Consider the following 26,343-nt stretch of genomic DNA (forward strand, 5'->3'; position numbering starts at 1 on the left):
TTTTGGTGATGCACCAGGTTCTTCAGTTCCTTTGGATTAAAAGATATGAAAATTCATTAACTAATTCAAGTGTTTTCTTCAAAAGAGTTGAATTGATATTTTATTGAGTAAAAGAGAAGAGCAGATGGTGATGAATTTATTTTCATTGGAAAAACATAGAATTTTAATGCCCCAAATCAAAGACAATCTATTTACCCAAAAAAAATATATATCATAGACAATCTTAAAGGACAAACCATTGCTCTGACTCAATATTTTCTGTTGTTTTTCATGGCAAACTTACAAGAAAGGAAAATTTTAATCTTGAAATTCAGTTGTGATAATAAAAGTCATACATTTAAGGTGATTAAATAAAAGCATTCTGCACTATCAGCTACCAAAATCAGTTTCAACAATAAGCTAATAAAGCATTATGAATTGTCCTATGCTGCAACACACATCTCTTTAATGGTGGTACTAATACATTCATATGACTGATTACTCGTTAAAACAATGGTGGAGCTGTTGTAAGAAGTGCTGAGCATGCAGATACATTTCTTTAAAGATGCAACAGCCTTGGAGGGTAGGTAACTGTGGGCGGGTTCGGGATGGAATCATTCAGACCAAGATCATCAACAGGTGGTCGCTGCCTATGGTGATCAGTGACTGATTGGTAAGCCATTGCCAATGCAAGAACCTGCATATGAAAAAGATGGTATTAGTTGAGTTGGAATTGAAAATCAAGTTGTCCTCCTTTTTCTTTTCTTTTTTTTTTTTTTCTTTTTGGGCAGAATTAAGCTTACAATGCTGTCTTGGTAAGGAGGAGCATAAATGCCAGTGGTGACAGCAGTTCTTCGTAGACAGTCAGTAGAAGGTGGATTAGATATGTTGGTAAATGCTGTTGGTACAACAATCACAGGCAAGCCAACAAGATTTCCCATGCAAACTCTTTCCCAATCAGTTGCACTGCCAATCAATGCATCGACAGTAAAACTCTCTCTAACCTCTTGAATCAACTTTCCTCGAGATCGCTGTGCCTGTTTTAGGTGTTGCAAATGGTTCAAGAAGTAATAATCATAAATTCAACCTATAACAGAAAACCTGTCAAATATGAACCCCCATATGTTGTAATTGAAATTTCAAGTTCTCTTCTCCCTTCTTATACACCTCGTTATGTAACTTTTCAAACCATCTACACATCATGGAATACAATTTTGGATTCAACTTCTAATAACCAGCCTCAATTAGTTTCTTTTTCTCTTTTTAAGTCTAACTTAGTTTCCTTTTTTTCAGATTGTCATCAATTTCAAAAACTTAAACTGTACATCAAAACCCAAAAAACAGCTAGAATTTACCATTGTTACCAAAAGATTAAGCTGTTAAAAAATGAATATGCATGTATATAGTATATAAAGTTAACACGAACATATACTTAATATATTTGATATTTAAGCCAAATATGAAACTATTAACAGAAAAATGTCTTTAGTTTCAAACTGTAAGCATATGCAGAGAAAATCCACTGTCATGAAAGTTATCCAATATTTTTAACATGTTTATATGATAAAACATGAGAAGAGACTTACGTGAATCAATTAGAAAGCAATTTTCAAAAAATAAGCTCCTAAACACTAAAAGCTGATTAAAAAGTAGACATTAAAAAAACCTGCACATAGTCTACTGCTGGGAATACACGGGCACGTCGCAGTTCAGTAGGCCATTGATCTTGGCTTTCATAATCATCATCCTGTCCCAACCGCTGCCACTCATCAAAATGAGCCAACATATCAACGTCCATAGTAAAGTTCACAATGCCTTGAACAGAGTCAACCGCATACTTCAGCTCGAAAGGGACCATCTTAACACCTTTTGATGCAAGAACATGTACAACCTGGAATGTATTTCCGAATTAGTATATTTTTGAGATCCACATAGTGGAGTAACAGAAAAATAATATATCTTGGATTTAAAAAAAAAAAATAGAATTATTACCTCCATATCAGCATCATCAAGATAACCAACACTAAGTTTTGTAATGTCAATCGAGAATGGATCATCAAGGGAAATGTCTTTTGATGAAAGATCATCTGGATCTTTTCCCCTAATAGCATCCAGAATAATTGCACAATCTGTTGCACTTCTGCAGAAAGGATACACTCATCACACCGAAGCTTCTTCCTCCTGAATATCAAATCAAGCCCTAACATAAATAGATCGAAGCTTATTTCGCAGATCAACAAATGACATTTCCTAAAAATATTTCATAATTTTTTAGCTAAAAATTAAGGTAAAAAACAAAGAAAAATAACAAGATGATGATGATGGAAGATTGCCGAAATAGAAGAAGAAGACATGCTCACCGGCCAGATGCTTCGAAGGGGATGGTGATGCGAGATCGACGATGCTTCGAAGGGGGTGGCCAGAGATGCTTCGAAGAGAGCTCGGTGGGACAAAAGTGACCCAGTCTCCGGATGGGTCAGATTTATCCCCCTCATTTGGGATAAAATGATCTACGGGACAAAGCTGTCCCCCTCCCATTTTCACTTTCCAAACACCGGACTGGGACTGGGTCCTGTCCTGACCTGCCCAATCCGGCGTAACAAACACGCCCTCACTGGGCAGTTTTTCACTACTTCTGAATACTAATAATTCAGCGGGTGGGTTTTCCAGACAACTCTTTAAGGGATTGAAGAAATGCAGTGATTTGATCACGTTGCACAACAGTTGCAGTAATAGAAGGAGTTGCTGTAATGAATTCAAGCTGTAACAGATATTTCAAAACTGCATTCCATATGTCTACAGGGGAGGTTAATCCCTGAGTCGCGAAGAGCCAACAGAGTCCGCAATGCTTCTCCATTTTTACTACTCAATTCCTTTAGAGCATGCAAACTCAAAATCTCAGATGTTAGTTAAGAATTTTCACCAAAGAGAAGAAGCTGCTTTTGACAAAACAAGTTTTTAATCACAAATGGTTATCAAATAATTTAATATGCTGATTCGGTCTATGCAATTTGCTATAAACTCTCATACAGTCACATTCAAATCAATGTATATTGTAACACCCCGTCCCGAACCATGTCGGAATTTTTGCACGTTGACCGAGGTTGACCGTTGACCGTTGACCGAAGGGGTCAAAAGTTGACTTTTTGATCCGGTTGGAATTCTAGGTTGACTGAGGTACCGTTACGGAGTACACGTTGGCACGAGTTCGTAGACTGGTAGCACGTTGAAAACGGAGCTATGGTTTGAAAGTTTTGAGCAAAACAAGTTGAGGTCCAAACTGTCCAAGGGGTGCCGGAGTTGACTTTTTATTCATGCAAGGTTGAGCTTTGACTCATGCATGGTTGTGAAGTGCTCGTCGATACGAGTCCGTAGACTAGCGGCACGTCCGATTTGGACATGTGGTTTGAAAGTTATGGACCTGTAAAGTTTTTCAAATACCGTATTATTTTATTATTATTTTTACACGCATAACGATGTGCCACGTGTGACTTAATGAAGATGGCCATGTGTCACCATGGTGAAATGCCACATGTCAACCATGTTTAAAAATCAAATTGTTTTATTATTATTTTAAATAATAATATTATTATTAATATTATTTAATCATTTTTATTTTATTTCTTTTTCCTTTTCTTTTTCCTTTTCTTTTTCTTTTTCTTTTTCTTTTTTTTCCCACGTGGGAAAACACCCTTTTCTTTTTTCTTTTTCTTTTTCTTTTTTTCCTTTTCTTCCTTCTCTTCCCCGACCCATCAACAAAAAACGCAGAATTTCTCTTCTCCCTTTCTCTCTCATTTGACTCTCTCACCCTCTCCCTGTTTGACCGGTGTTTCGTCGGATTTCAATCCCCAGAATGCTACACGCGCCGGCCACCGGTGTAGCCCGCCACCTCGCGACCTTAGCCACCAAATTTCCCGGCCAGCCGGCCCCGGACGTGCCCAGATCGGGCCGACGAAGTCACGGCGGCGAGGTGAAATTTTTCCGGCGATTCTCGCCGTTTCTGACCAACCCAGCCCGTCCCATACCTCTATCCCTCTATTTTCAACCCCTCTGAGTCCATTTCCAGGGTTAGTTTGCCCAAAATCCCCACCGTTTGAAAGATCCCTCAAGATCAAAACCGGCCGAAGCTTCCCGACCAAATTCCGGCCACCTCCGGCGGAATTGGGGTCGATGGAGACCGGATTGGTGATCCTCGTCCCACGAGCTTCGATTCAGTATATCATTCGACCATTTTGGTTAAAGTTTGTGTTTGACCCCCCGGGTACCGGGTATTATTTACCCGAATAAAATATTAATTTATTTGATTGTCTGTGAATTTTGTTCTAGGAGCATCGGTGAGTCGTAGAATTGATCCTGTAGTGGATCATGGGTTAATTGCGTGCTCCAGGTGAGTGACCCACCTTTAAAAATATTTTTGGGGTAATTAATTGTATTTATGTGGTATTAATTTAATATATGTAATTTGTGCTCATGTGGTGTATTTTAAATATAATCGGGAAAAATATTATTTTATATATATATATTTACCCATTGGTGCTAAATGAAATTTTGGGGTCATTAGAAAATTCCCGATTATTATTTTATTGTGATTAAATGATATTTATTACACATGAGTAAGTATTTTCAGTAATTCATTGTGTTTGGATTTTATATTAATTTCGGGCATAATTGGGTTAAATATTTTACGAAAATATTTGTTTAAATTTTATAAATTATGCCCACGGTATTTTTATGGTTGCATCTCGTATTTCGAGGAAAATTGTGGTTTGTTGATTATCGCTGTTTCGTATCGGGTTGTTGAATAAAAATATGTGGGATGGTATTTTGTGAAAATTTGGTATACTTCCCACGGTGGTTTTTGGAAAAACGGTACGGTTGGTTATTATTGTTTATTTTTAGACGCACTCATACAGTATTGGTGTTCTGGTGTATGGTGTATGGACACGTGGTAGTGCGCGGTTATTATGTGGTTTAGCGCACGGTTATTACTTCACCCGTGAGTTGCCATTGGACCGTGGGCAGGCAAGGTTATTGTTGTGCACAGCCGCCCCCCTCCTTGGCCGGGTTGATGGTTTTAGCAGCGGTACTGTCGGGACGCCGAAGTGACCGTTGCAGGTTTCTCTCTTTAACCCCCCGCCAGTCGGTGCTCAGGACGCTGGGTATCGGAGGGCATCACCGGTATATGGTGTGGTGCGTCGGTGTAAATTGCAAATAATGTTTTAAACCCCAAAAGTGTTCTATAATTATTTATTATAATTTATTGCAGTTTATTTATATTTGGGGTATTTATTTATTTATTTATTTATTTAATTGTTGTTTATTAAATTATTTGGTCCCTTGGTTTTCGGGGAGTACGTACATCGGGTTTCGTGAAAATGTTTTAAAAGGGGAACATTTCCAACGGAGTGAATAGTGAGGGTTTTGAGAGAAAGTATTACTTCAATTGTTTATTTATTTATTAATTAATTGTTCGGTACTGGTTAATTAAATTCCTTTATTTTTATATTATTAATATTAAAGATGTTCGGTAGTTAGGGTCACTCACTGAGATGATTAGCATCTCACACTCTTAAATTCCGTTCCCCTAGGTCCAGGTTGGAGACGTTAATTGTCGGGGGCGAGCCCAACGTCTCAGTTCGTTGCCGAAGGTTCAAGAAGTTTTTCTTCCCTTTTTCCTCTCGAACTTGTATTGCTTCTTTATCTGTCATTTTATAAATTTCACATGTTTCTGTATAATGCTCTGTATACTGTATTGGACGTGTAGTTGTTCTTTATGCACTGGGTTGCTGCCGTTGTTTTATTTTGAAGTACTGCAATTTGTGGAACCAACTTGTAGTTTGTGGGAGGAATAAGGGGATGATTATAGAAGTGTGTTTTCAGTGCAGGTAATTTATGGTAAGTAAATCCCTTAGGGGAGGCTCTGCCGGATTTTCCGTTGGAAGGTCCAGTAGGGTTTCCCTGGGATCAGGGCTATCTAGGGTTCCGGGGAAAGAATTCTGGACGGGTCCTGACATATATCACAACCCCAGATACCTCAGTTCGGTCTGTCCAATTCGGCCCAATATCACATTCGGGTTGGTCTCAGAGCCCAAGATACCTCGGGTTCGGTGTATTGCTGTTTGTCATGTTTAGAATTGGAACTCATTAAAGAAAGGGGAATTTGGCCCAATACCCTCATAGGACCGAGGTTAATGATTTTTGCCCCCTCACTTGATATCTTTTTTGTTCTACCCCTCAATATCCATTGTAACCTTCAAACAAAAAAAAAATTACTTACATATCCTATTATATTTTAAACCAAACAAAAATCAACTTTTTCTAAACGTCTTTACACGAACACACAAATACAAAAAACCAAACAAACGACTTTACACGAACACATAAATACACGAAAATCCCAAAATTTCATAAAAGTGTCTCAAATTTTGCAAAAAAATTGGATGACTGTTCATCCTCGGTAATTCCCGAGGAAATCGTCGGTAACCAACAAATACCCTCTGGAAAAATTACCAACGGTTTCGTCGGTAATTCCCGAGGGTGTACAGTTCATAACATTTTACCAATTTTTTGGGCCCCATAAGTTCCATAATGTGTGTTGAATGCAAAAACATGGCAAATAGGGATTCTAAAATTATGCTAAGTAGAGAAAATCCCAAAATTTCATAAAAGTGTATCAAATTTTGCAAAAAATTTGGATGACTATTCACCCTCGATAATTCCTGAGGAAATCGTCGATAACCAACACATACCCTCTGGAAAAATTACCGACAGTTTCGTCGGTAATTCCTGAGGGTGTAAAGTCCATAACATTTTACCAATTTTTTGGGCCTCACAAGTCCCATAATGTGTGTTGAATGCAAAAACATGGCAAATAGGGATTCTAAAATTATGCTAAGTAGAGAAAATCCCAAAATTTCATAAAAATGTATTAAATTTTGCAAAACATTTGGATGACTGTTCACCCTCGATAATTCTCGAGGAAATCGTCAGTAACCAACACATACCCTCTGGAAAAATTACCGACGGTTTCATCTGTAATTCCCGAGGGTGTACAGTCCATAACATTTTACCAATATTTTGGGCCCCACAAGTCCCATAACGTGTGTTGAATGTAAAAACATGGCAAATAGGGATTCTAAAATTATACTAAGTAGAGAAAATCCCAAAATTTCATAAAAGTGTATCAAATTTTGCAAAAAAATTGGATGACTGTTCACCCTCGGTAATTCAAGACGAAATCGTCGGTAACCAACACATACCCTCTGGAAAAATTACCGACGGTTTCGTCGGTAATTACCAAGGGTGTACAGTCCATCACATTTTAAGTGTTTTTTGGACCCCACAAGTCCCATAACGTGTGTTGAATGCAAAAACATGCAAAATAGGGATTCTAAAATTATGCTAAGGAGAGAAAATCCCAAAATTTCCTAAACGTGTCTCAAATTTTGCAAAAAAATATGATGACTGTTCACCTTCGGTAAATACCGACGAAACCGTCGGTAATTTTTCGAGAGGGTATGTGGTTGGTTACCGACGGTTTCCTCGGGAATTACCGAGGGGGTACAGTCATCCAATTTTTTTGTAAAATTTGAGACACGTTTATGAAATTTTGGGATTTTCTCTCCTTAGCATAATTTTAGAATCCCTATTTTGCATGTTTTTGCATTCAACACACGTTATGGGACTTGTGGGGCCCAAAAAACATGTAAAATGTGATGGACTGTACACCCTCGGTAATTACCGACGAAACCGTCGGTACTTTTTCCAGAGGGTATGTGTTGGTTACCGACGATTTCCTCGGGAATTACAGAGGGTGAATAGTCATCCAAATTTTTTGCAAAATTTGATACACTTTTATGAAATTTTGGGATTTTCTCTACTTAGCATAATTTTAGAATCCCTATTTGCCATGTTTTTGCACTCAACACACGTTATGGGACTTGTGGGGCCCAAAAAATTTGTAAAATGCTATGGACTGTACACCTTTAGGAATTACTGACGAAACCGTCGGTAATTTTTCCAGAGGGTATTTGTTGGATACCGACGATTTACTCGGGAATTACCGAGGGTGAACAGTCATCCTATGTTTTTAGAAAATTTGAGAACTTTTTAAGCAATTTTGGGATTTTCTTTCCTTAGGATAATTTTAGAATCCATATTTTTCATTTTTTTGTATTCAACACACCTTAGGGGACTTGTGGGGCCCAAAAAATTGGTAAAATGTGATTGCCATAGGGTTTCGGTAATTACCGACGAAACCTTCGGTAATTTTTGAATTAAAAACAAATTGAACGTTTTCATTTTTTAATGCCGTTTGATCACTTACTTTGCCAGAATTTATCATTAATAATGCTACATTTAGCATGTTATTGGTTGGAACACACATGATTGAAGTTGCCGGATGGAATTGTTGTGAGTCTTTTACGACGGTGTACAAATGTCAATTACCGATGATGCATTGGTCATTACCATTGGGCAGTAATACCATCCATGCAATAGTAAGAAACATACAAACAACTGAACCAAAAACTGAAGACGGAATGATATGTTATCAAAACAATACGACAGATGAATTTGACAATAAAAGAACACATAAAGCCAACGTCTATTATGCCAAAACACACGTTACGCGGTTGACCAACTAATTACATTCCTGACTACATTTCATACACACGCATACCACATAACATGGCCTCATTGTCTGAATATAGCATCATGCGATTGATGGGCGTTCGTTTCAGTGGTGCTGTTGGTTGTTAGTGCTATCAAGAGGTACGGCGGTGGAGCATGATCGGCTGCTGTGACCAACCTGTTTGCACCTCCCGCATCTATATTAATGACGCTCCTCTCCTTGAGATTGAATCCTCTTCTTTTTCGGTCTTCCTGACTGTTTGCCAATTTGAGGTGGAAGTACAACCTGGTTTATGACATCATCTGGAGCATGCCACTGACTTTTATCTCCAAGTGGATATATGGTTTCCGAATATGCATCACGGAGTGAGTCAACTGAGTAATGCGCCGAGCAAAGGAAATATGGAGAGATATGTCGATGCTTACATGCTGCAATTGCATGGACACAAGGAAATCCATCAATGTCAAATTCCTTGCATGAGCACGTCTTATTTTCTAAGTTAACAACTCCAACGAACATGCCATGCCAACAACTTGAAACTCATATAAGTTCATTGGCATAACACGTAAGCCTTTGCCATTATTTGAGCGGTCCTGCATGATTTTTTCCAACCAATTAGTAACAGGAGTTTGCATTGCAGCAGCGTTAGTTCGACATTCATACCACCACCTTTGCAAGACATCACGAATGTGATCTAGTAATGGCAAAACAGGTTTATCCCTAGCATCAATAAGCACAGAGTTCATGCTCTCTGCAATGTTAGTTGTCATTATGTTGTATCTATTGCCCGGAAAATGTGATCTAGCCCATTTTGAAGGACTTGCATCCTTGAGATATTGTACAGCTTCAATACTAACCCCTTTTAAAAGCTGCATGGCCTTATCAAAATCCTCAACAATATATGCTCTAGCTGCATCATTAAAAGTTGATATAATTGCGTTGACATTACCTTTAAACTTCTTAGCATGTAAATTTGTACCAAGATGATATGTGCAGTGGCCATGGTGATTATTAGGGAAACTGTACGTATTGCTTTTGCAATGCTCTTGTGTCTATCCGATATAAAAGCTATATTCGGATCATCCCCAAACGCTTCTTTAAAACTCTCAAAAAACCACGTGTGGGCCTATTCCATAAGCAAGTGGATAAATTTGATTGTTCCCATCCAAACATGATGCAATATATAACAAACCTCTATATCTATTCTTCAGTGTAGTTCCATCGACAGCTACGACTCTCCGCATATGCTGGAACCCTCTAATGCTAGCTCCAAGTGCCATGAAAAAATATAAAAATCTGTTTTGATCATCAGTTTCAATTCGAGTAAACGTGCCCAGATTTTTGCTCTTCAAAACCTGACTCCATAAAGGAAGTTTTGCATATGAATCTTCTGGCGTGCCCCACAAACCTGATAGTGCAACTTCCTTAGCAGCCCATGCTTTGTTGTAGATTATGTTTACTCCGTAATTAGAGCGAATGTCATGCATGATATCTCGAGGTTTGTATTGCCTTGAAATCCCATCAAACATTGGCTGGATGATATCTCCGATAACTGAATTTGTTGCTTGACGATGATCCCTTTTCATGATATTTAAAGAGCAAATATGCTGATCCTTGAAGGCCCTAATCATGAAGGCCTCTGTATTATCACCATGTAGTTTGGTAGCACGCATTCGCCACATGCAATTGTCGTTTGCACATACAACCTCATATCGGACTTTATCAGACTTCTTGACCTTGAATTCAAAATTTCTCCTTAGTGCATAAAGACTAATCTTCTTCTGTAGCGCATTCTTACTCGCAAAGATTTGGTTGATTCGAATGATTTCATGGGCATTGACGGATGAGAAGCGATGGTTAACCCTAAGTTCAGCCATGGTTGCGGTAGAATCCTGTCGAATGTCCAAATGGTTTTCGGTACAAGGAGAGGCAAGCACATCATCATTCACATTATCAATTGGACTACTACCATAAGGAGACTCACCATGTCGACTATCACCAGCTGAAAGTCCCAAATGTTGAGTCCAACAAATGTCTCGTAACCCATCAATGTCAAAATCTCGAACACCAACTCGCACCACAATTGGTATAATGCCAAACTTTAGTGACAACACTAAAAGCATACGGGGCACCTCCACTATAACGGAGACTAATTTGATACCTGGATGAAATCAAATGAAATGTCTGCGGTTAGTTACAATATTTAGTATACAAGTTTCAAATAAAATAATTAAATACCTAGAGTATCCATAAAGAAGTATAAAGGTTCAAATATAACAATTGAGATAATAGCTCATACCCAGTAATAATAGAGGAAAGTAGTAAAATACACTTGCCTTCATGAACATTAAGGTAAGACCCAATTCCGTGGCCTGTACCATGCCGATAATCAAGACCATGTTTCTATAGTGGAACTCAAGCAAGAATGTTTAGGGCATTACCTGTAGGAAAATGAACATGTACCTTCCTATCACACAAACTTACAAGAATATAGTCAATACATTTCACTTAAAATGAAATACATAATTTAAAAAATAAAATAAAATACCATTGGTTCCATTAGGAAATTGAGCATTCCCAAGTGCAATATGACCCTTGAGGACCTGCAAAATAAAGCAAACAAAATTACTTTGCAAGACTCAAAAAAATATAATAATAATAATGATAATAAAAAGGAAAAACAAAATAGATTAGCACTTACTGCAGTATATCATTTTCAACTATATCACTTTTTAACAAGAACATTTGAAAGTAGTTAATAAAGTAGGAATTAACATATCCATGTCAAAGTTCATTTTAAAAGTGGACAACCCTTTATTTCTCTTGATATATTGGAATTTGTTATGCATCGAATGTCATGCTAGCTTTTGAAAGTGGTTGCTAAAGTAGGAATTAGCATATCCATGTCAAAGTTCATTTGAAATTGGAAAACACTTTATTTATCTTTATATGGTGAAATTTGCCATGCTTGCAATCATTCCATCATTATTTGATTGGTGTGTATTGAAACTGCACAAGCAGAGCATTGCATGCAAACACATAGAAATATACACAAGCTGTGTACTGACAAATTGTCTGATACGGTTTATGTCCTTTTACATTCCTCTTTCAGGAAATATTTAGGCCACAATACATCTCAACTGGTATCTCAATCAAATGTTAGATGTTGCATAACAACCTAAAAAAACCAAAAAAAAAAAAAATGAAAAACAAAAAATGAACTTACAATTGCTTTTTCTTAGTCACTTCGTCTCCCTCCAAGAAGTAACCATAAACCCCATATATCTCCTACATCCGTATATGCACTAAAAGCTTAGACATCTTTTTTTTTTTTTTTTTAGTTTTATTGTTTTCATAAAAAGCTTTTCCTCAAAAAAGGGTATATTGACTACTTGTCCAAGAAATAAACAGATGCATAAGTTTCACATATTACCTGCTTATCCAACCAGACAAGATATTGCACCATTGCAACGCCATCTCGAATGTGTGCTTTTTTCAAACCTTCCAACTCCACTGGGTTCCAAGTTTTTAAATTATCAGTTGTAAATAAGATAAGGAAAAATCAGAATTTAAACTAAATAAATTGATTGCAAAAAATTTATTCATTCTAAGATATCAAATTGCAAACAGAAAATTAAACGTGACATGTTTTTACTGGAAAATGAACAAAAGTCAAATCTTTGGATAAAATCACAGGTTTAATTATATCAAGTTTTTAAATATTTTAAATTTCCTCGTTATAAAGGGTTGTCTGACTATTTAAGGCTATCTCTAATTTGCATTGCCACCTTGTCTTTTAAAAGGCAAGGTATAAAGTTCAATAAAGCATCTAGGATAAGAAGTAACCATCCCTTGAAAAGAACAAACTTGTAAGAACTGCCAAATTTAAAAATAACTTCTTGTCTTCTGCATATTGTCTCAAAAATATGAAATGGACATTTTACATATTACATATTGACATATGTCCAACTGTACGCACCAATCAAAATATGTATCTTAAATATGAACAGAAATCCATGACAAGAAATGCACGGTCAAGTTTAACATACCTATCAAACATGCTCTGTAGTATGCACCAATTTAAGGTCCACTCAAAGGTTTTAGTCAGTATCAAACGACGGTACTTTCCCTTTGAACCAGATTTGACAGTTGGACCAGCACCAGGGACCCATTTTGAGATTGGAAATGCAAGTACTCCCTTGTTAAGCAGTCCGATCAAGTAGTTTTCCTTCTGCATCAATTGCATCACCACATCATGAGCAGAAGATCCTTAACCACACAAAGCTGTTGCAAACTTTGTAGCTGGACAACCTTTTCAAGAATCGCTGCCCATGGCATGGTTTGAATTTTATTATCTGTAATATCAAGACTACAAGAAAAAATCTTGGTCATTGTCCTAAAAAAATGATACATTCAGTATAATCACCACCAAATATTGCTGCATATCAAATTTTGAGTCATACCTATTGTAATAAAAATGACGGATTCCAAGAGTTACTCTTCCTATTAATCATTTTAGAAATTGATTCCTAAATATATATATTCCTTTTTCCAAAAAGAATGTTTATACAAAGCAAAAAGGGAGCACAGGACAAGACAAGCTCGCTTAGTTCAACATTTGATAACCCAAACCCACAGAAGGCATCTGCAATACTTTTTTGTGAAGCTTCCCAAATGCAGGCAAACATATCAAAACTCTCAGATTTTCACCAGCTATTTAACAGTACCACAGGGAAGAACCCACCCAACCAAATGCAAATCTTGTTGTTGATGCCTTGTCTGGCAAGCCTGCATCATCCATTAACACATTCGAAAGAGTCAGTACAAAAAGTAATAACACCTTGGCCTGCAACTCAAAACATTTAAAATTATGTATATAGCATCTAAGAAATTATTCAAAAAATCTAGAGTGATTTCCTAACACAAACAGAGGTCCTTCATTATGACCAAAGATGAACACAAAATTTGGACAAAGGTATTGAGAAATTAATTATAATTATTATTGTTCAGAAGTTTGTTCTTTCTTCTCTAAACCTTTTTTTTTTTTTTAACCCCTTCATGTCATGACTGTTTAAGAACCTTCTAATGCATTTGACCAATATCTACTCGGCATGGTTACTTTTCTAGGGGGATATATTCGGGTTCTCCAACAAGGGGCTTCTAATTCCTCCTTCAGTCTACAATATTGAAGACAGATTTTCTGATGAGTACTTAAAGAAAGCAATAGAACAAGATAAATTTCCTTGCTTATGGAATTTATTAATCTGGCACTAATTATAGTTGCATACAGACTTGATACTACATCATAATTACTGCAACAATTGAAAGTCTGCATATACTAACAAATTTTCTACCCAAAAAATGATGGAAAGCGACAAAATGAAAGGAGGTTCAGGACCACTCACTCATTCTCATCTCTGGTGCTGCTAGTGCAGGTGTTAGAGCAGCTGCAGGGAACACTTCAATTGTTGGCACTTAAAAATTTTCCAGAATATGACTTCCTTGGTTGAGACATTGTGAGACCGTTTTGTAGTTGGCTGCAGCAAATCATCTGAGAGGTCTCTGACGTACGCAACTTCTTCTGAAGCCTTAACAATCTAGAAAAACAGTTTGGCTGATTCTCTGGTTCGCGGAAACATAAAACAAGGGTTGAAGAAACACCAAAGGAACAAAAAGAAATAACAACGAGAAGGTTGAAAAAGGATATTAAATTAAATTTTTGAGTAATGTAATGTTTTTTTTTCTTAAAAAAACAAAAGGCAGAGGAAACGAAAAGATGATGGAGAGGGGTTTGGGCTATTGGGTATTGGATTGCGTGGAAGAAAAAGGAATTTTTTGTAACGAGGTGGCAACGCAATACCCTAATTCTTTTAAAATTCTTTTTCTTCATAATACCCTAATTCTGAATTCCGAACTATCAAATTGAACAGGTATGTATGGAATTTTAGTGACCTGAGAGATAAAACCAGGTTGTTTGGTAAAAAGGCAACTAAGTGAAGAAATCTTCATGAATGAAAAGAGGTGAGTCAGCTTTGGGAGAAAGATGATGAAGGAGAAGAGAAAGGCCGGTGAAGAAAAAAAAAAAAAAACAGGTAAAAATATTTAATTTTGATATAAGGATATTTTAGAATTATTGAAAAATAGAAGGATAAAATAAAAAAAATAAAAGAAGAGGGGGTATATTCAGTTAAAGCCCTGCCCGTGAGGGCAAAGGGCCAAATTCCCCTTAAAGAAATCTCAGTTCGGTTAACGTAGCCCAAATAATTCGGTTCCGTTTATCCGATTTGGCTCTTTTAAGTTGTGGATCGGGTCATTACACTCATTGCAGCCGAAGTTTCAAAGTAATCGGTGGGCGTAGTAAGTAGGGAAAAAAAAAAAAAAACACACGCAGAGCCAGTAGTTTTTATTTATTTATTTCCAATTGTTTTCGAATTTTCCATTAAAACACTGTGCCTTACCTTATCGTATATTATTCACTTAAAGAAGCTGACAACCCAATTGGTGTTGTTTTATATCTAAGGATAACAAAAACACCCACTTTTTCCTATCTGAATTGGATTTCCGATTCACTATCAAAAAATTTTTGAAATTTCGTACCAAAATCATACGAAAATGCCACCACCAATTGCTCTGTCTGCTTCTTCTTCTTCTTCTTCTTCTTTCTATCTTCTAACTCCACCCACTTCTTCTTCTTCCCAAAGAATACCAAAGACGCCTCCTTTTTCAGCCAACAACAGAGACAGAGACACCACTCTCCCTCTAACCGCAACCAAAACGCTCCGCTTCTCTCGGCGTCGTTCAATGGCTTGCTCCGCCGTTTCCATCGAGAAGGAGACGCCGGAGGCTCAGCGACCAGACACATTCCTCCGGGAATCGTCTTCGTCGTCCTCCGTACGGGCACGCTTCGAGAAGATGATACGTGACGCTCAGGATTCCGTCTGCAAGGCCATTGAGGCTGCTGACGGTGGGGGAAAGTTCAAGGAGGATGTGTGGTCGAGACCCGGTGGTGGTGGAGGGATTAGCAGGGTCCTTCAAGACGGCGCCGTTTGGGAGAAAGCTGGGGTCAATGTCTCTGTTGTCTATGGCGTTATGCCTCCTGAGGCTTATAGGGCTGCTAAGGCTGCCTCTGCTGATCTCAAGCCTGGTCCTGTTCCTTTCTTCGCCGCCGGCATTAGCTCTGTAATACCCATTTCCTCAATTGCTTTCTTTTACTCTATTTTTCTCTGCCCATTGGCTCCGTACTGGTTTCTGAAATACCCATTTCCTGAAAATTTGATTTTCAGGTTTTGCATCCCAATAACCCTTTTGCTCCAACATTGCATTTCAATTATCGATATTTTGAGACTGATTCTCCACAAGGTATTATTAATGATCTTTTAAGAGCTTATAATTTTCGAAAATTCATTCTCTCTTCTAAGAGCCGTTAATCAGTTTTCTTTAAGTTGGTTGCTAATATTATATGAACTGGTTGTGGTTGTTGTATGAAGAATCCAAGAAACATATAACATGGTATATTATATTGTAGTGAATGGCCGATTCAGTTCCTTTTTATGAGTTAATTATATCATTGACAACAAAATAGTAGCAAAAATTGTGATTGTTTGATGTGCTAGTCTTAGCATATTTTCTGCAATTGGCATTTGCAAAGCTTATGTCATTGTGTGGTGCAGAAGATGAAACAAATAAAATTTTTAATTTATTTTTTTCCCCCTTTTGTTCCATGTTTGAAACTTTTGCATTTGTCTCATTGAGGTTATATTTACTAATTGTTGTCTTATAGATAATAATTGAAGTTGCATTTGTCTCATTTAGTTTGTATTTCCTCATTGTAGTCTTATAGATGATAAATGAAGCTTGGATTCTCATTTGGTGTGTCTAATCATGCAGATGCTCCCGGAGCACCTCGACAATGGTGGTTTGGTGGTGGAACTGATTTAACTCCTGCATATATCTTTGAGGAGGATGTTAAGCACTTTCATTCAGTATGTGTTCATAAACTGACCATATTTACTTAATGCATTCTGCTTACTGTTATGAAACGAATATAATATCTCTTTATGATTGGCTAGAAGAGTAGTTACTTTCTACACTGTCTTCTAGAAAACTTTTCTAGTGAAAAAGAGGAAAGAAAAAGGTTTTCTCCCTATGGTTGGAGTGTTTAATGAAGTGTTGGTTTGCTTGCAACTCAGGATGTCCAAGGAATTTGTATCTATAAAATATCAATGCAAACATTTTCAATCTTCTGTTTGTTATGTAACATCTAATCTGAGTTTTAACTAAAATGTATAATGACGCTGGCAACTCTTTTTAGGTTCAAAAAAAGACTTGTGACAAATTTGATCCTACATTCTATCCCCGCTTCAAGAAATGGTGTGATGATTACTTCTATATCAAAGTAAGTTTCTTGCTGAACCTTTTGCTAGTTGTGTGTTATATTATTGTGCGACACTTATCTATATGTGTCTTGCTGAATCTTTTGCTAGTTGTGTGTTATACTATTGTGCAACACTTATCTATATGTTTCTTGCTAAATCTTTGCTAGTTGCATGTTATATTATTGTGTAGAATTTATGGTGTCTGGCTGCTTTAGTTTATGCAGATGACTTCTTTATTAAAACTAAAATGTTTGTGCTGGTCTTACCAAATGATGCCTTTGTGATTCCTTATTCTTCATTTCTGATTTCTGTACCATGAAAATATTTAGTTTAATGATGAATCTTAAGTTAATTATATGTGAATGGATCTATAGTGTAAGAATCATTTCGGTTGGGAGACTTACCAGACCACTGGAATACTTTAAGTCATGTTTCATCTTAGCTATTCATTCTTCGCTGTATGGTTTGTGGGAAGATAAATATTATATATGTTGTCTTTGTAGTAAATCTGCATATATCTTTTAGATATAATAACTGAGTAGTATTTTTGAGGTGGTGATTTGGTAAAGGACTGTAACATTGAATTCTTGTTCCTGAGTTTCCAAATATTTGTTGTTTTAGAGAAATTTGAAGAAGGCAATCCTAATAATCTTGCTCAAACGTCAAACTTAATGTGTGTGTGTGTGTGTGTGTGTTTTATATTATTACTGCATGTTAAACCTTTTTTGCCTGTCTTTGATGTTTGTATGATCCATTTTTGTTGAAAATGTGGTTTGCATTTTCATTCATGTTGGGTAAATGAGAGAACATTGTCTCTAATAGTAACTTTGAACCAGCTATGATATGACATTTTTAAACTTTGATGTTTTTTTGGCCTTGTTGTTTGACCCTTACTTCTGTATGCAGCATCGGGGTGAGAGACGAGGGCTTGGAGGAATATTTTTTGATGATCTTAATGATTATGATCAGGAGATGCTTCTTTCGTTTGCAACTGGTAATGGCTTGAGAATATTCGTTGCCTTTGTTGTGACTTTCCCTATAAATATTTCACATTATTCAAGTAATTCTATCCTCTTCCTGCTTGTTAAATTATGAATTTGCAGAATGTGCAAATTCTGTTATTCCTGCGTACATTCCTATTATAGAGAAAAGAAAGAATACACCATTTACAGATAGACAAAAGGCATGGCAGCAATTGCGAAGGGGACGCTATGTCGAATTCAATTTGGTATTTGAATCAAGTTCTGAAGATTTTAGTGCTGCTCACTTTTTTTTGTTATGTTTCTTTTCTCTTTTGTAATTGATGCCCTATTTATCTGTTACCATTTCTTATAGGTCTATGATCGTGGTACAACATTTGGATTAAAGACAGGTGGTAGAATTGAGAGTATTCTTGTTTCTCTTCCACTAACTGCTCGGTGGGAATATGACCATGTAAGCCATTTTTGGACTGTCATATGAATAATTTATGTTTTTATGCTGCTATAAAAGAAAAAAAGCTTGAGCTGCAATTTTGGATATGATCTTATTGCTTGATTTGCAGAAACCGGAAGAGGGAAGTGAAGAATGGAAACTATTGGATGCTTGCATCAACCCAAAGGAATGGATCTAACCTTTTGGACCGTATGTTTTTGTATAATAGTTTATTATCTTTTAGCTTTTCTAAGTTTGCTTTTCGTAGCTATGAGTTAGAAGTTGGCGATTAATGTCTTTATGAGAGTAATTCATTAGATGTACAAGGTGATTTAAGTGTAATGTTATGAGTTAAACTTGCCGTATAAACCGTCTGTTGAATAATTTACTTTCTTTAATACAGCTAACGAGTTGGTAGTTCTTTTAATGATTAAATAACAATACTTTTCCAGTACATTTTTTTGTGTTTTTTCACCATCTTCTTCATTATTAATTCACTATTTGACATTATCGTTTGTAAAAGTCCAATATAAGGAACAAAAAACACTACAATAAGACTATTAAATTAAAAAAGGGGGAAAAAAAAAAAAAAGAGAGAAAAAAAGGTATAAAAGAATTACGATTTGAAAATTGTTTAATTATTGAGGATTTCCGTCAACAACTTGAAATAATAATATCTAAGTATGATATTTTAGTATTTCTATTAATGATTTCAAGTATGCGTATATAACAGATAAAACAAAGAGGAAAGAGAAGATTAACATGAATCTTTCTTTCCATGGTCAAATGTCATTTATGTATTAGAGACTAAATTATTCACAAAATTTTATACTAATCTTTGGAGCATTTTATTAGGTTGATCTTTAAATTATAAAGCGATTTTTACTTTGGTCCCTAGACTGTTTTGGTTTTTTTTTTTTTTTTTTTTTTTGGGTCTTTAAAAAATATTGATCCTACCCTTAACTAGAGCACATTACATGCATGTGCCACTTCCATTAGCCAAACTGAAAAAAAGACTACCAATGGGACATTACATATGGTTTAGGGACATAGTAAACAAAAAATCAGTTCAAAGGGCAAAGTGACAATCACCTTATAATTTAGGAACCAATAGTGAGAAAAAGTCCAATTGGAAATTAAATCATTAAATTACAACTTAAAAAGAAAGGAAATATATACCACATGCAAAATTAAAGAACTTAAATTTTGTCAACATATAAAAGATGAATAAGTGGGATAACTAACTATACACAAAGAAAATCAATTAATTAATCATGTACATAATCATACACACAGAAGTCACTATACAGCAAAGAACCATCCTTGTAGTGAAGAAGGTAATAACAATTATCACAGAAATAGCAAGGATTATCCTGAGCCCACTTGTCATCGACCGTCACCTTTGTAGCTCTATAGATCTTACAGGTACTGCATTTTTGAACACGCGGTTTCAGCTGAAACAAGACTATCGGATATGCTGCCTGGTTTTGCACATCCTCTGGATGGATAAGTCTCATGTCTCTAAACACAATTGTATGCTTGCAGTCTCCCTGCGATCAAGTAATTCCATAGCCAAATAAAATTTTAATGGCTACAAACAATCAGCATGAAAACAGAACATGAACTCAATGCCAAAATATGAGCAAAGGACAGGACAGTAAGCCCCAAATGTAATGATTTTCTTTGTTTGTATTGTGTGAAAAAAATGGCAAACAGAAATGTACCTGGTGACAATATAGATATCCAGCTCCAAGTCGAAACTTCAGGTCACAAAACCGTGTTTGATGCATGCTAGCAGCTTTGAAGTGAGGCAATTGTAAAGGCGTTACATCACCCATGATTGCTTTTTGCTTCTGTTGCAATTCTCCAGTAGTTATGAATTCCCATTTTTTAAGAGCTTCTTCTTTATTGTTTCTGAGCCAATCAAAAATAGGTTCACTATAATCTACTGCAGATGGATTCCTCAAATCATTGCAAAATACATCCTACATGAAATCAGCATTTTGTTAGATTAAGTGTCAAAATCATTCATTGTAATAACGAAAGTGGATTAGGAGAGATTCTAACCTCTATGAGAAAATATCCAGAAGGATCATGCTGCCCAGCCTTTTGCATCACTTGGTCAGTTAAGCAGTAGATCTTGTCCCTAAGTTCAGTCAAATTTTGTCGTCCCAGGACCAAGAATTCTTGAGTCTAAGAAGAAATTCATAGAAGTATAAATGAATAACAGCTGCTGGTGGATGGGAGAAAAATCATAAGGAGTTTAGCATGGAACAAATTAAAGGAATGCTATACCTTTACCCATTTTCTTATATTATGGTAAACCTCGATAGAGAGGGCAAATTCAGGATATTTCACAGCAATGTGTTCCTTCGAGCTTGACAACTTCACCTGCTTTTTCATTAAGACGTAAACAGAGTAAACAAGAAGTTTCTAACTCTAAACTGTCAAAAAGGACAAATTAAATCTGATTGTTGATAAGTAGGTGCAGGTTTCAATAATAACATCCAATTGACTGAAACTCTTAAATTATTTAAAATTCATGTACATGGACCAGGAGGAATTTCACAGTGGTGTTTACTCAAGGTAGAAAAAACTTTGTTCAAGTAACAGAAATTACAAGATTCAGTCTACACAATTTAGTTTATCATCAAACGATAAATGTCTCAGATATAAGCCACAAAAGTTAGTTGATGAAATGCCAAATAAGATAGTTTAATTTCCACATAACAAATAAAAAGGTCAATATCAGAAAAGTTTAATTTCCACATAACAAATAGAAAGGTCGATATCAGAAAAGCATCATGTACAAAAGCTTCACAAATTCCACTCTTCACCATCTTAATGTCCTTTGTTGCCAATTATGAAGGATAGGGAGAGGTTGGTGACTGGGGAGGTTCTTAAGTGAACATTATGACCATAAGCAAAGGCCAAGTTTGGATAGCAAATAAATGGAAGATGGCATTGAGATAGATAGAAACTTCAAAGTCAGTTATCTGAAAATCTAGAAACATTCTTAAAGAGATAAAACAACAAAATCAATAATGTGCATCAGCGAACCTTTGTTACTGCATTTGCTGACCTGAGGGGCTTCATTCTTTCAATTTTCTCAGAGGGTGGAATGGCACAAGCAACCGTCCTGCAACTGGGGCTGGAACAAGTTTAAAGACAATAGTTAGTTAAAAATAAAGAGATAATTAAAATGAGTTCAACAGTTAAACTACTAACTTGAATGAATGCAGTCTCACTGCTGCTTTGTCTTCATCCTGCTTCTTTTTAATTTTTGCAAGTTCCTCCACCTTTTCAATATACTTTATCTGGACAGACATTGACAGAATGATGTTATTGCTAATAATCAGGCCTTGTGGGTGGAATAATGTTACAGCTAAATATAACAAAATGCAAAACATAAAAATTTATAAGTAAAATGGATATATTATGCAATGACAAGCATTATTAAGTGCAACACACTTCAACCTCCAAGTATGTTGCTTTTTTCACGTAATTGCTAATCCTAAATGTGAATACCAGCTAAAACAACCATTCTACACAATACTTTGCATATACAGGACATCACAGGATCCACAAGGAAAAGAAAAGAGAGATGGTCAAAATTTGCAATTGCTAGTGGTTAAAACTATCAAAGAAAGAGCAAGATCAGGATGATACAGCTGGGACATATTTACTTAAAAAACCAAGTAATCAGGCAAAAAAAAAAATAATAATAATAAAAGAGAAAAGCATCAAGTTTTGTAAAAGAATAGATTTCAGTTTTAAAGAGGAAATTAAGCCTTAGCATAATGACAATACCAACAACATGAACAAGTACCTAGCAGCAAACAAAGACAAACAAAATTTTGATATATTTTGGTGGCAAAAGAGTACCTCGATAGTGTGGCCATGTGCAGTCCTTTTTTTGCCCTTCTTCAAGTTTTTTTTCCTCGTATCTACATTGCAACCAATTTCAGCCGAATCATTTCTTCCTTTTCCAGATGTTTCTGAAGATGCATATTTATCCTTTGATATTCTATGATCATCTTTTCTCCTAAGTAGGGTGCATAAAATGAAAAATATTTACAAATAGATAAATAAATTGTAGTAGTGCAAAGCTGTCCACTTAAAGATTAATAATTACAAGAAGATAGAGCAAAAAGTCAAGTACGAACAAGAATATAATGTTAGGAACAATAATATTAGGTAAGATGCAAGTTGAATGAAAAAATGAAGGCGTAAATGAGAACCAATAACTGAAGTGATGCCAGGAAACTGTTATATCATCAGCAACCATGCAGATATGTCCCTACAGCAGTCATACTGATATGTCCCTACCACAGTGAATCTAACTGAAATATTATGTACAGACACATGGATGAGAAAGAAGCAGCCATTTTCCTCATGTTATGCATATCATTTCTTCTTTAATTTTTTATTATGCACTTGAAAACACATATGATAATATTTCATGGTGGCCTTTCAATTAGAGGTATTATAAAGGGTATGAACATCAGGCAGAAAAAACTGTATCCAACTATCACATATATGCATGTGATACACATGTATTTAGTATAACATCACTCACCCTTCATTGGAGGGCTCTTTCGAGAGTGCTGAAGGATTGTTCGTGTCTTTGCCTTCCTGCAATTAACCTCCATAACATTACAACTTTGATGGGAAAAACACATGAATTGCTTTTAAGCCCTTTTTTAAGTAATAATAGTATCAAAAAGAAAAACTTAAATACTTCTTTAATAGACACATAAATTAAATCTCCATCACTAAAAGTACATGAAAATATTATGCCATGACTAGCATTCTAGACTGCAAAACACTTTCATCTCCAAGTATGTAGGCCTAAAATGTAACATAAAAAATAAATAACAGACACAAACAATACTTCTGACCATAGGCTCTACAGAGAGGAACCTAGCAGCAAACAGTAAAGGGAAAAACGCTAATATACATTATAATATATACATATATTTTGATAAAAAGAGCACCTTAACAGTGGGGTCATGAACCATCCTTCTTTTTCTCTTCTTTGATTTATTTTTACTTGGACTTCCATTGCAATTGATTTCGGCCAAGTCTCTTCCTCTTGCAGAATTTTCTCTACATGCATCTTTATCATTTGAGGCACCATGATCATCATTTCTCCTGAAAAAAAATTGATGCATAAAAATCTAAAAGATTTATGATAATAATAACTTGGAAAGAAGCAATGAAGACCACGTAGCAGATATATGTTTGGAAGAATCTACAGAAAATGCTTCATGCTGATCAATTATATATGAAAACTACAACAACTACGAGCAAGGTAAGCACAGGGGATATTGCTTTAGATTAGATAAAATGCAAACTGCATTAATAGTTATTTAGTTGAAGGGTGTCAATTAGAATGCGTTGCTGTAAGATAACTACAGAGGACACCAATATAATAATGATCATTAACATCTCCCGTGCCACTATGCATAGAAATTTCACAGAGACAGACGAAAAGCAAGAAGCTTTTCTGCTTATACTTCTTTAAAGTATAGACTTGAGCTGCATGCATAGGATTCCCCAACTGTAATTAGAGTATTAGAAAACACAGTACGGAACCCAATGCAGTAAAATTTTTGTAAGTTATATACATAAGCAGTATCACATTACTCACCCTTCATTGGCAGGCTCTTCCGGAACTGCTGAAGTATTGTTGTCTTCGTCCTCTTCCTGCAAATAACACCCACAAATGATCAAACTATGAACCTCGAACAAAAGCATACAGAGATAGTTTATTATAACTCAATCAGATGAAAACTATTATAGAAACCTTAAATGCTTCTTTCATGGCCATATCAACTAACTCTTCTTCAGTATAGATTTTGAGCTCATCCACACTGCCCAAAAGTATAAATAAATAAACACCCAATAAGAAACAAAAAAAGAATTAGAAAAAAAAAAAAAAAAAAAACTAGTTAGTGGGGAGAAAGCTTACGTAAGGTCCTCTTCACAAACTTGAGTTGAATCCGAAGATAATTCGACCTCTAAGTTCTGCAAAAACATCCATAAAAAGATAAACTTGAATGAACCCATCAACAAAACTCCATAACAATCAGGAAATATTAGAAAAAGAATCAAAATAAAAGAAAAATAAAGGGGTAAATACGTAACCTGAAGCTCGAGGAGAAGAGAAGCCTCGAAGTGAGGAATGCTGGTGATGGAACCCACCAGGTTGGCGACATAGAGGGGTCCACCCCTCGGAATTGACAGCAGCTCTCCATTGTTGTTGCTGGGTTGGTTCTCTCCGCTGCCGTCAGGCTCTGTCATATCCTCTCTCAGGCCCTCTGCCATGTTCTTAATACGTAGTCACTGCTTTCTCTCTCTCTGGGGCAATCCCAGAATACTGAAAAATGCAGCGTCACAAACCCCACCTGTCTCTCTCTGTGGCTTAATCTTCAAGTTATGAATGATACCATGGAAGTGGAACCAAAGACTAGAAGCTTAACTACCCCTCTGCTTCAACCAACCGGCTGAGGTAGAAATATTTAGTTTTCTTTAGCCATAAATTTTCTACCCAAGTATAGAATAGAGAATATACATGGAAATTTCTTTCGGCAAAATATCAAAAATGCTCAAGAATGTAAGTCAGGCATTTACACAAACACCTAAGACGCCATCATAATTCAAAATCATACAGCAAGTTAAATTCTCAAACCCAGACTTCAGTTTCTATTTAAATTCCATTCTTCATACAAACTTTCAATGTTCGAGTGAAAATCAAATTATATTCCCAAGAGCGATTCATTCAATAACAACCTTTTCAGCAAAAAGCATGAACAAAGTTTCAATAAAACAAATAATTAAAATGAAAAAAATAAAATGCCAACGGAGAATCTGAGAAAGAAAAACCAAGGGTCGGAAGCCTAACTCCAACTTTAGGTTTTGAGAAACGATTAGGAAGAAGAGGAAGCCAAACCTAACTGTATAGATTCACTCCTGAAAGTACTGAAAACAAATAATGGCGTTGCCGTTACATATACCGACCCACTTCCCTACATTGTAAATTGTAATACTCCTGGTTTTTTTTTTTTTTTTTTTTTTTAATTTAAATTTAAAGTATGTATGAATTTTATATTTAGGTAAATTAGATCTGTCAATTTGGATCATGATACTACGGCGACACGATTCGAAAACGACATAGAATAAATGAGTTTGTGTTTATTATAAATGGATTCGGATCATAATCGGGTCAACCAGTTTAACACGATTATTAATCGTTTCATTTTCAGGTTGACCTGTTTAACTCGAAATTGATCCGTTACGACCCATTTATTAAACGTGTCAGTTTCAATCCGACACGATTATACACCTATTACAACCCATTTAAATTTAATTTTAAATTAATATTTTATCACTAATATAATATTTAATAACTAAAAAATTTTATAAAAAAAATTTTCTATTACTAATTTTTTAAAAACAAAAAATACATCTTTAATAAAACAAAAACATAAAAATAAAAAAAAATAAAAAAAAAATTTCGGATTAATAGGTTAATTTTCGGGTTAATAGGTCAATTTCAGGTTAACGGGTTAATAGGTCAACACGACCCGTTAAAATAATCGTGTTAAACGGGTCGTGTCGTGTTAATCTGTTTATAAACAGGTCGGGTTAGTGTTTTAGGTACATGACACGATTAATAAATGGGTTATGTTTGGGTTAGGTATTTTTGACATGATTATTAAACGGGTTGATACGAACACGACCCACCAACACGAATTGTCATATATAGGTAAATTACACAAACTCCCCTTTTCAATTTCAAATTTTTACATCTACTCCTTTATTTTTAAGAAAATTACAGATACCCCGCTTTATAATTTCAATTTTCTTTCACACGTCCTCAATTTAAAATATGAAAAGTACATATGTTTAGAAGTTATTTTGTAACTAAATTTATTATTT

At 35.7% G+C, this 26,343-nt stretch overlaps 4 protein-coding genes across 15 annotated transcripts; 1 reads left to right on the forward strand and 3 right to left on the reverse strand.

The window, feature by feature from the left end:
• Positions 1-358: 358 nt before the first annotated feature.
• On the reverse strand, positions 359-2,836 carry LOC125423248 (uncharacterized). Its single transcript, XM_060816725.1, has 5 exons — positions 2,652-2,836; positions 1,972-2,137; positions 1,646-1,870; positions 783-1,016; positions 359-676 (listed from the first exon to the last, which is right to left on the reverse strand). The coding sequence occupies exons 1-5, from the start codon at positions 2,834-2,836 to the stop codon at positions 539-541; spliced, it is 948 nt and encodes a 315-aa protein (XP_060672708.1). The 3' UTR covers positions 359-538.
• Positions 2,837-8,504: 5,668 nt separating this feature from the next.
• LOC107416658 (uncharacterized) lies at positions 8,505-14,823 on the reverse strand. Of its 9 annotated transcripts, XM_060816172.1 has the most exons (9): positions 14,017-14,823; positions 13,075-13,399; positions 12,923-12,980; positions 12,661-12,842; positions 12,045-12,124; positions 11,838-11,899; positions 11,160-11,214; positions 10,911-10,983; positions 8,505-10,772 (listed from the first exon to the last, which is right to left on the reverse strand). In XM_060816172.1, the coding sequence occupies exons 5-9, from the start codon at positions 12,075-12,077 to the stop codon at positions 9,718-9,720; spliced, it is 1,278 nt and encodes a 425-aa protein (XP_060672155.1). In that variant the 5' UTR covers positions 12,078-12,124; positions 12,661-12,842; positions 12,923-12,980; positions 13,075-13,399; positions 14,017-14,823; the 3' UTR covers positions 8,505-9,717. The 9 variants fall into 9 exon arrangements, with proteins under 9 accessions (XP_060672155.1, XP_060672154.1, XP_060672153.1 ...); XM_060816171.1 differs by having other exon boundaries at positions 12,923-13,399; XM_060816170.1 differs by having other exon boundaries at positions 12,661-13,399.
• Positions 14,824-15,081: 258 nt separating this feature from the next.
• LOC107416652 (oxygen-dependent coproporphyrinogen-III oxidase, chloroplastic) lies at positions 15,082-18,853 on the forward strand. The gene is made up of 8 exons (XM_016025168.4): positions 15,082-15,790; positions 15,895-15,970; positions 16,499-16,593; positions 16,923-17,006; positions 17,893-17,980; positions 18,090-18,214; positions 18,322-18,420; positions 18,530-18,853. Exons 1-8 carry the CDS (start codon positions 15,224-15,226, stop codon positions 18,596-18,598), a joined length of 1,203 nt encoding a protein of 400 aa, XP_015880654.3. The 5' UTR covers positions 15,082-15,223; the 3' UTR covers positions 18,599-18,853.
• A 791-nt stretch (positions 18,854-19,644) lies between these two features.
• Positions 19,645-25,478, reverse strand: LOC107416653 (snRNA-activating protein complex subunit). Of its 4 annotated transcripts, none has more exons than XM_016025170.4 (14): positions 25,355-25,478; positions 24,550-24,908; positions 24,374-24,429; positions 24,209-24,275; positions 24,053-24,108; positions 23,397-23,553; positions 22,979-23,034; positions 22,285-22,444; positions 21,628-21,716; positions 21,460-21,550; positions 20,695-20,790; positions 20,467-20,592; positions 20,124-20,384; positions 19,645-19,949 (listed from the first exon to the last, which is right to left on the reverse strand). In XM_016025170.4, exons 2-14 carry the CDS (start codon positions 24,727-24,729, stop codon positions 19,668-19,670), a joined length of 1,677 nt encoding a protein of 558 aa, XP_015880656.1. In that variant the 5' UTR covers positions 24,730-24,908; positions 25,355-25,478; the 3' UTR covers positions 19,645-19,667. The 4 variants fall into 4 exon arrangements, with proteins under 4 accessions (XP_015880656.1, XP_015880657.1, XP_015880655.1 ...); XM_016025171.4 differs by having other exon boundaries at positions 25,360-25,467; XM_016025169.4 differs by lacking the exon at positions 25,355-25,478 and adding an exon at positions 25,307-25,324.
• Positions 25,479-26,343: the final 865 nt, after the last annotated feature.

Source organism: Ziziphus jujuba, chromosome 4 (assembly GCF_031755915.1).
Source record: "Ziziphus jujuba cultivar Dongzao chromosome 4, ASM3175591v1".
In the NCBI taxonomy this organism is placed as follows: domain Eukaryota; kingdom Viridiplantae; phylum Streptophyta; class Magnoliopsida; order Rosales; family Rhamnaceae; genus Ziziphus; species Ziziphus jujuba.

Coding starts and splice junctions, on each gene's coding strand:
- LOC107416652 (XM_016025168.4), top strand. CDS start 15,224: ATGCCACCACCAATTGCTCTGTCTGCTTCTTCTTCTTCTTCTTCTTCT. Junction 15,791..15,894: donor TCGCCGCCGGCATTAGCTCT/GTAATACCCATT, acceptor TTTGATTTTCAG/GTTTTGCATCCCAATAACCC. Junction 17,007..17,892: donor ATGATTACTTCTATATCAAA/GTAAGTTTCTTG, acceptor TTCTGTATGCAG/CATCGGGGTGAGAGACGAGG.
- LOC107416653 (XM_016025170.4), bottom strand. CDS start 24,729: ATGGCAGAGGGCCTGAGAGAGGATATGACAGAGCCTGACGGCAGCGGA. Junction 20,385..20,466: donor CTGGATATTTTCTCATAGAG/GTTAGAATCTCT, acceptor GATTTCATGTAG/GATGTATTTTGCAATGATTT. Junction 19,950..20,123: donor GATATCTATATTGTCACCAG/GTACATTTCTGT, acceptor ACTTGATCGCAG/GGAGACTGCAAGCATACAAT.
- LOC107416658 (XM_060816172.1), bottom strand. CDS start 12,077: ATGGTGCAATATCTTGTCTGGTTGGATAAGCAG. Junction 11,900..12,044: donor TTGTCTGGTTGGATAAGCAG/GTAATATGTGAA, acceptor ATACGGATGTAG/GAGATATATGGGGTTTATGG. Junction 10,984..11,159: donor ATTTCCTAATGGAACCAATG/GTATTTTATTTT, acceptor GGCATGGTACAG/GCCACGGAATTGGGTCTTAC.
- LOC125423248 (XM_060816725.1), bottom strand. CDS start 2,836: ATGGAGAAGCATTGCGGACTCTGTTGGCTCTTCGCGACTCAGGGATTA. Junction 2,138..2,651: donor CTTCAATCCCTTAAAGAGTT/GTCTGGAAAACC, acceptor TTCGGTGTGATG/AGTGTATCCTTTCTGCAGAA. Junction 1,017..1,645: donor CAGCAGTAGACTATGTGCAG/GTTTTTTTAATG, acceptor CACCTAAAACAG/GCACAGCGATCTCGAGGAAA.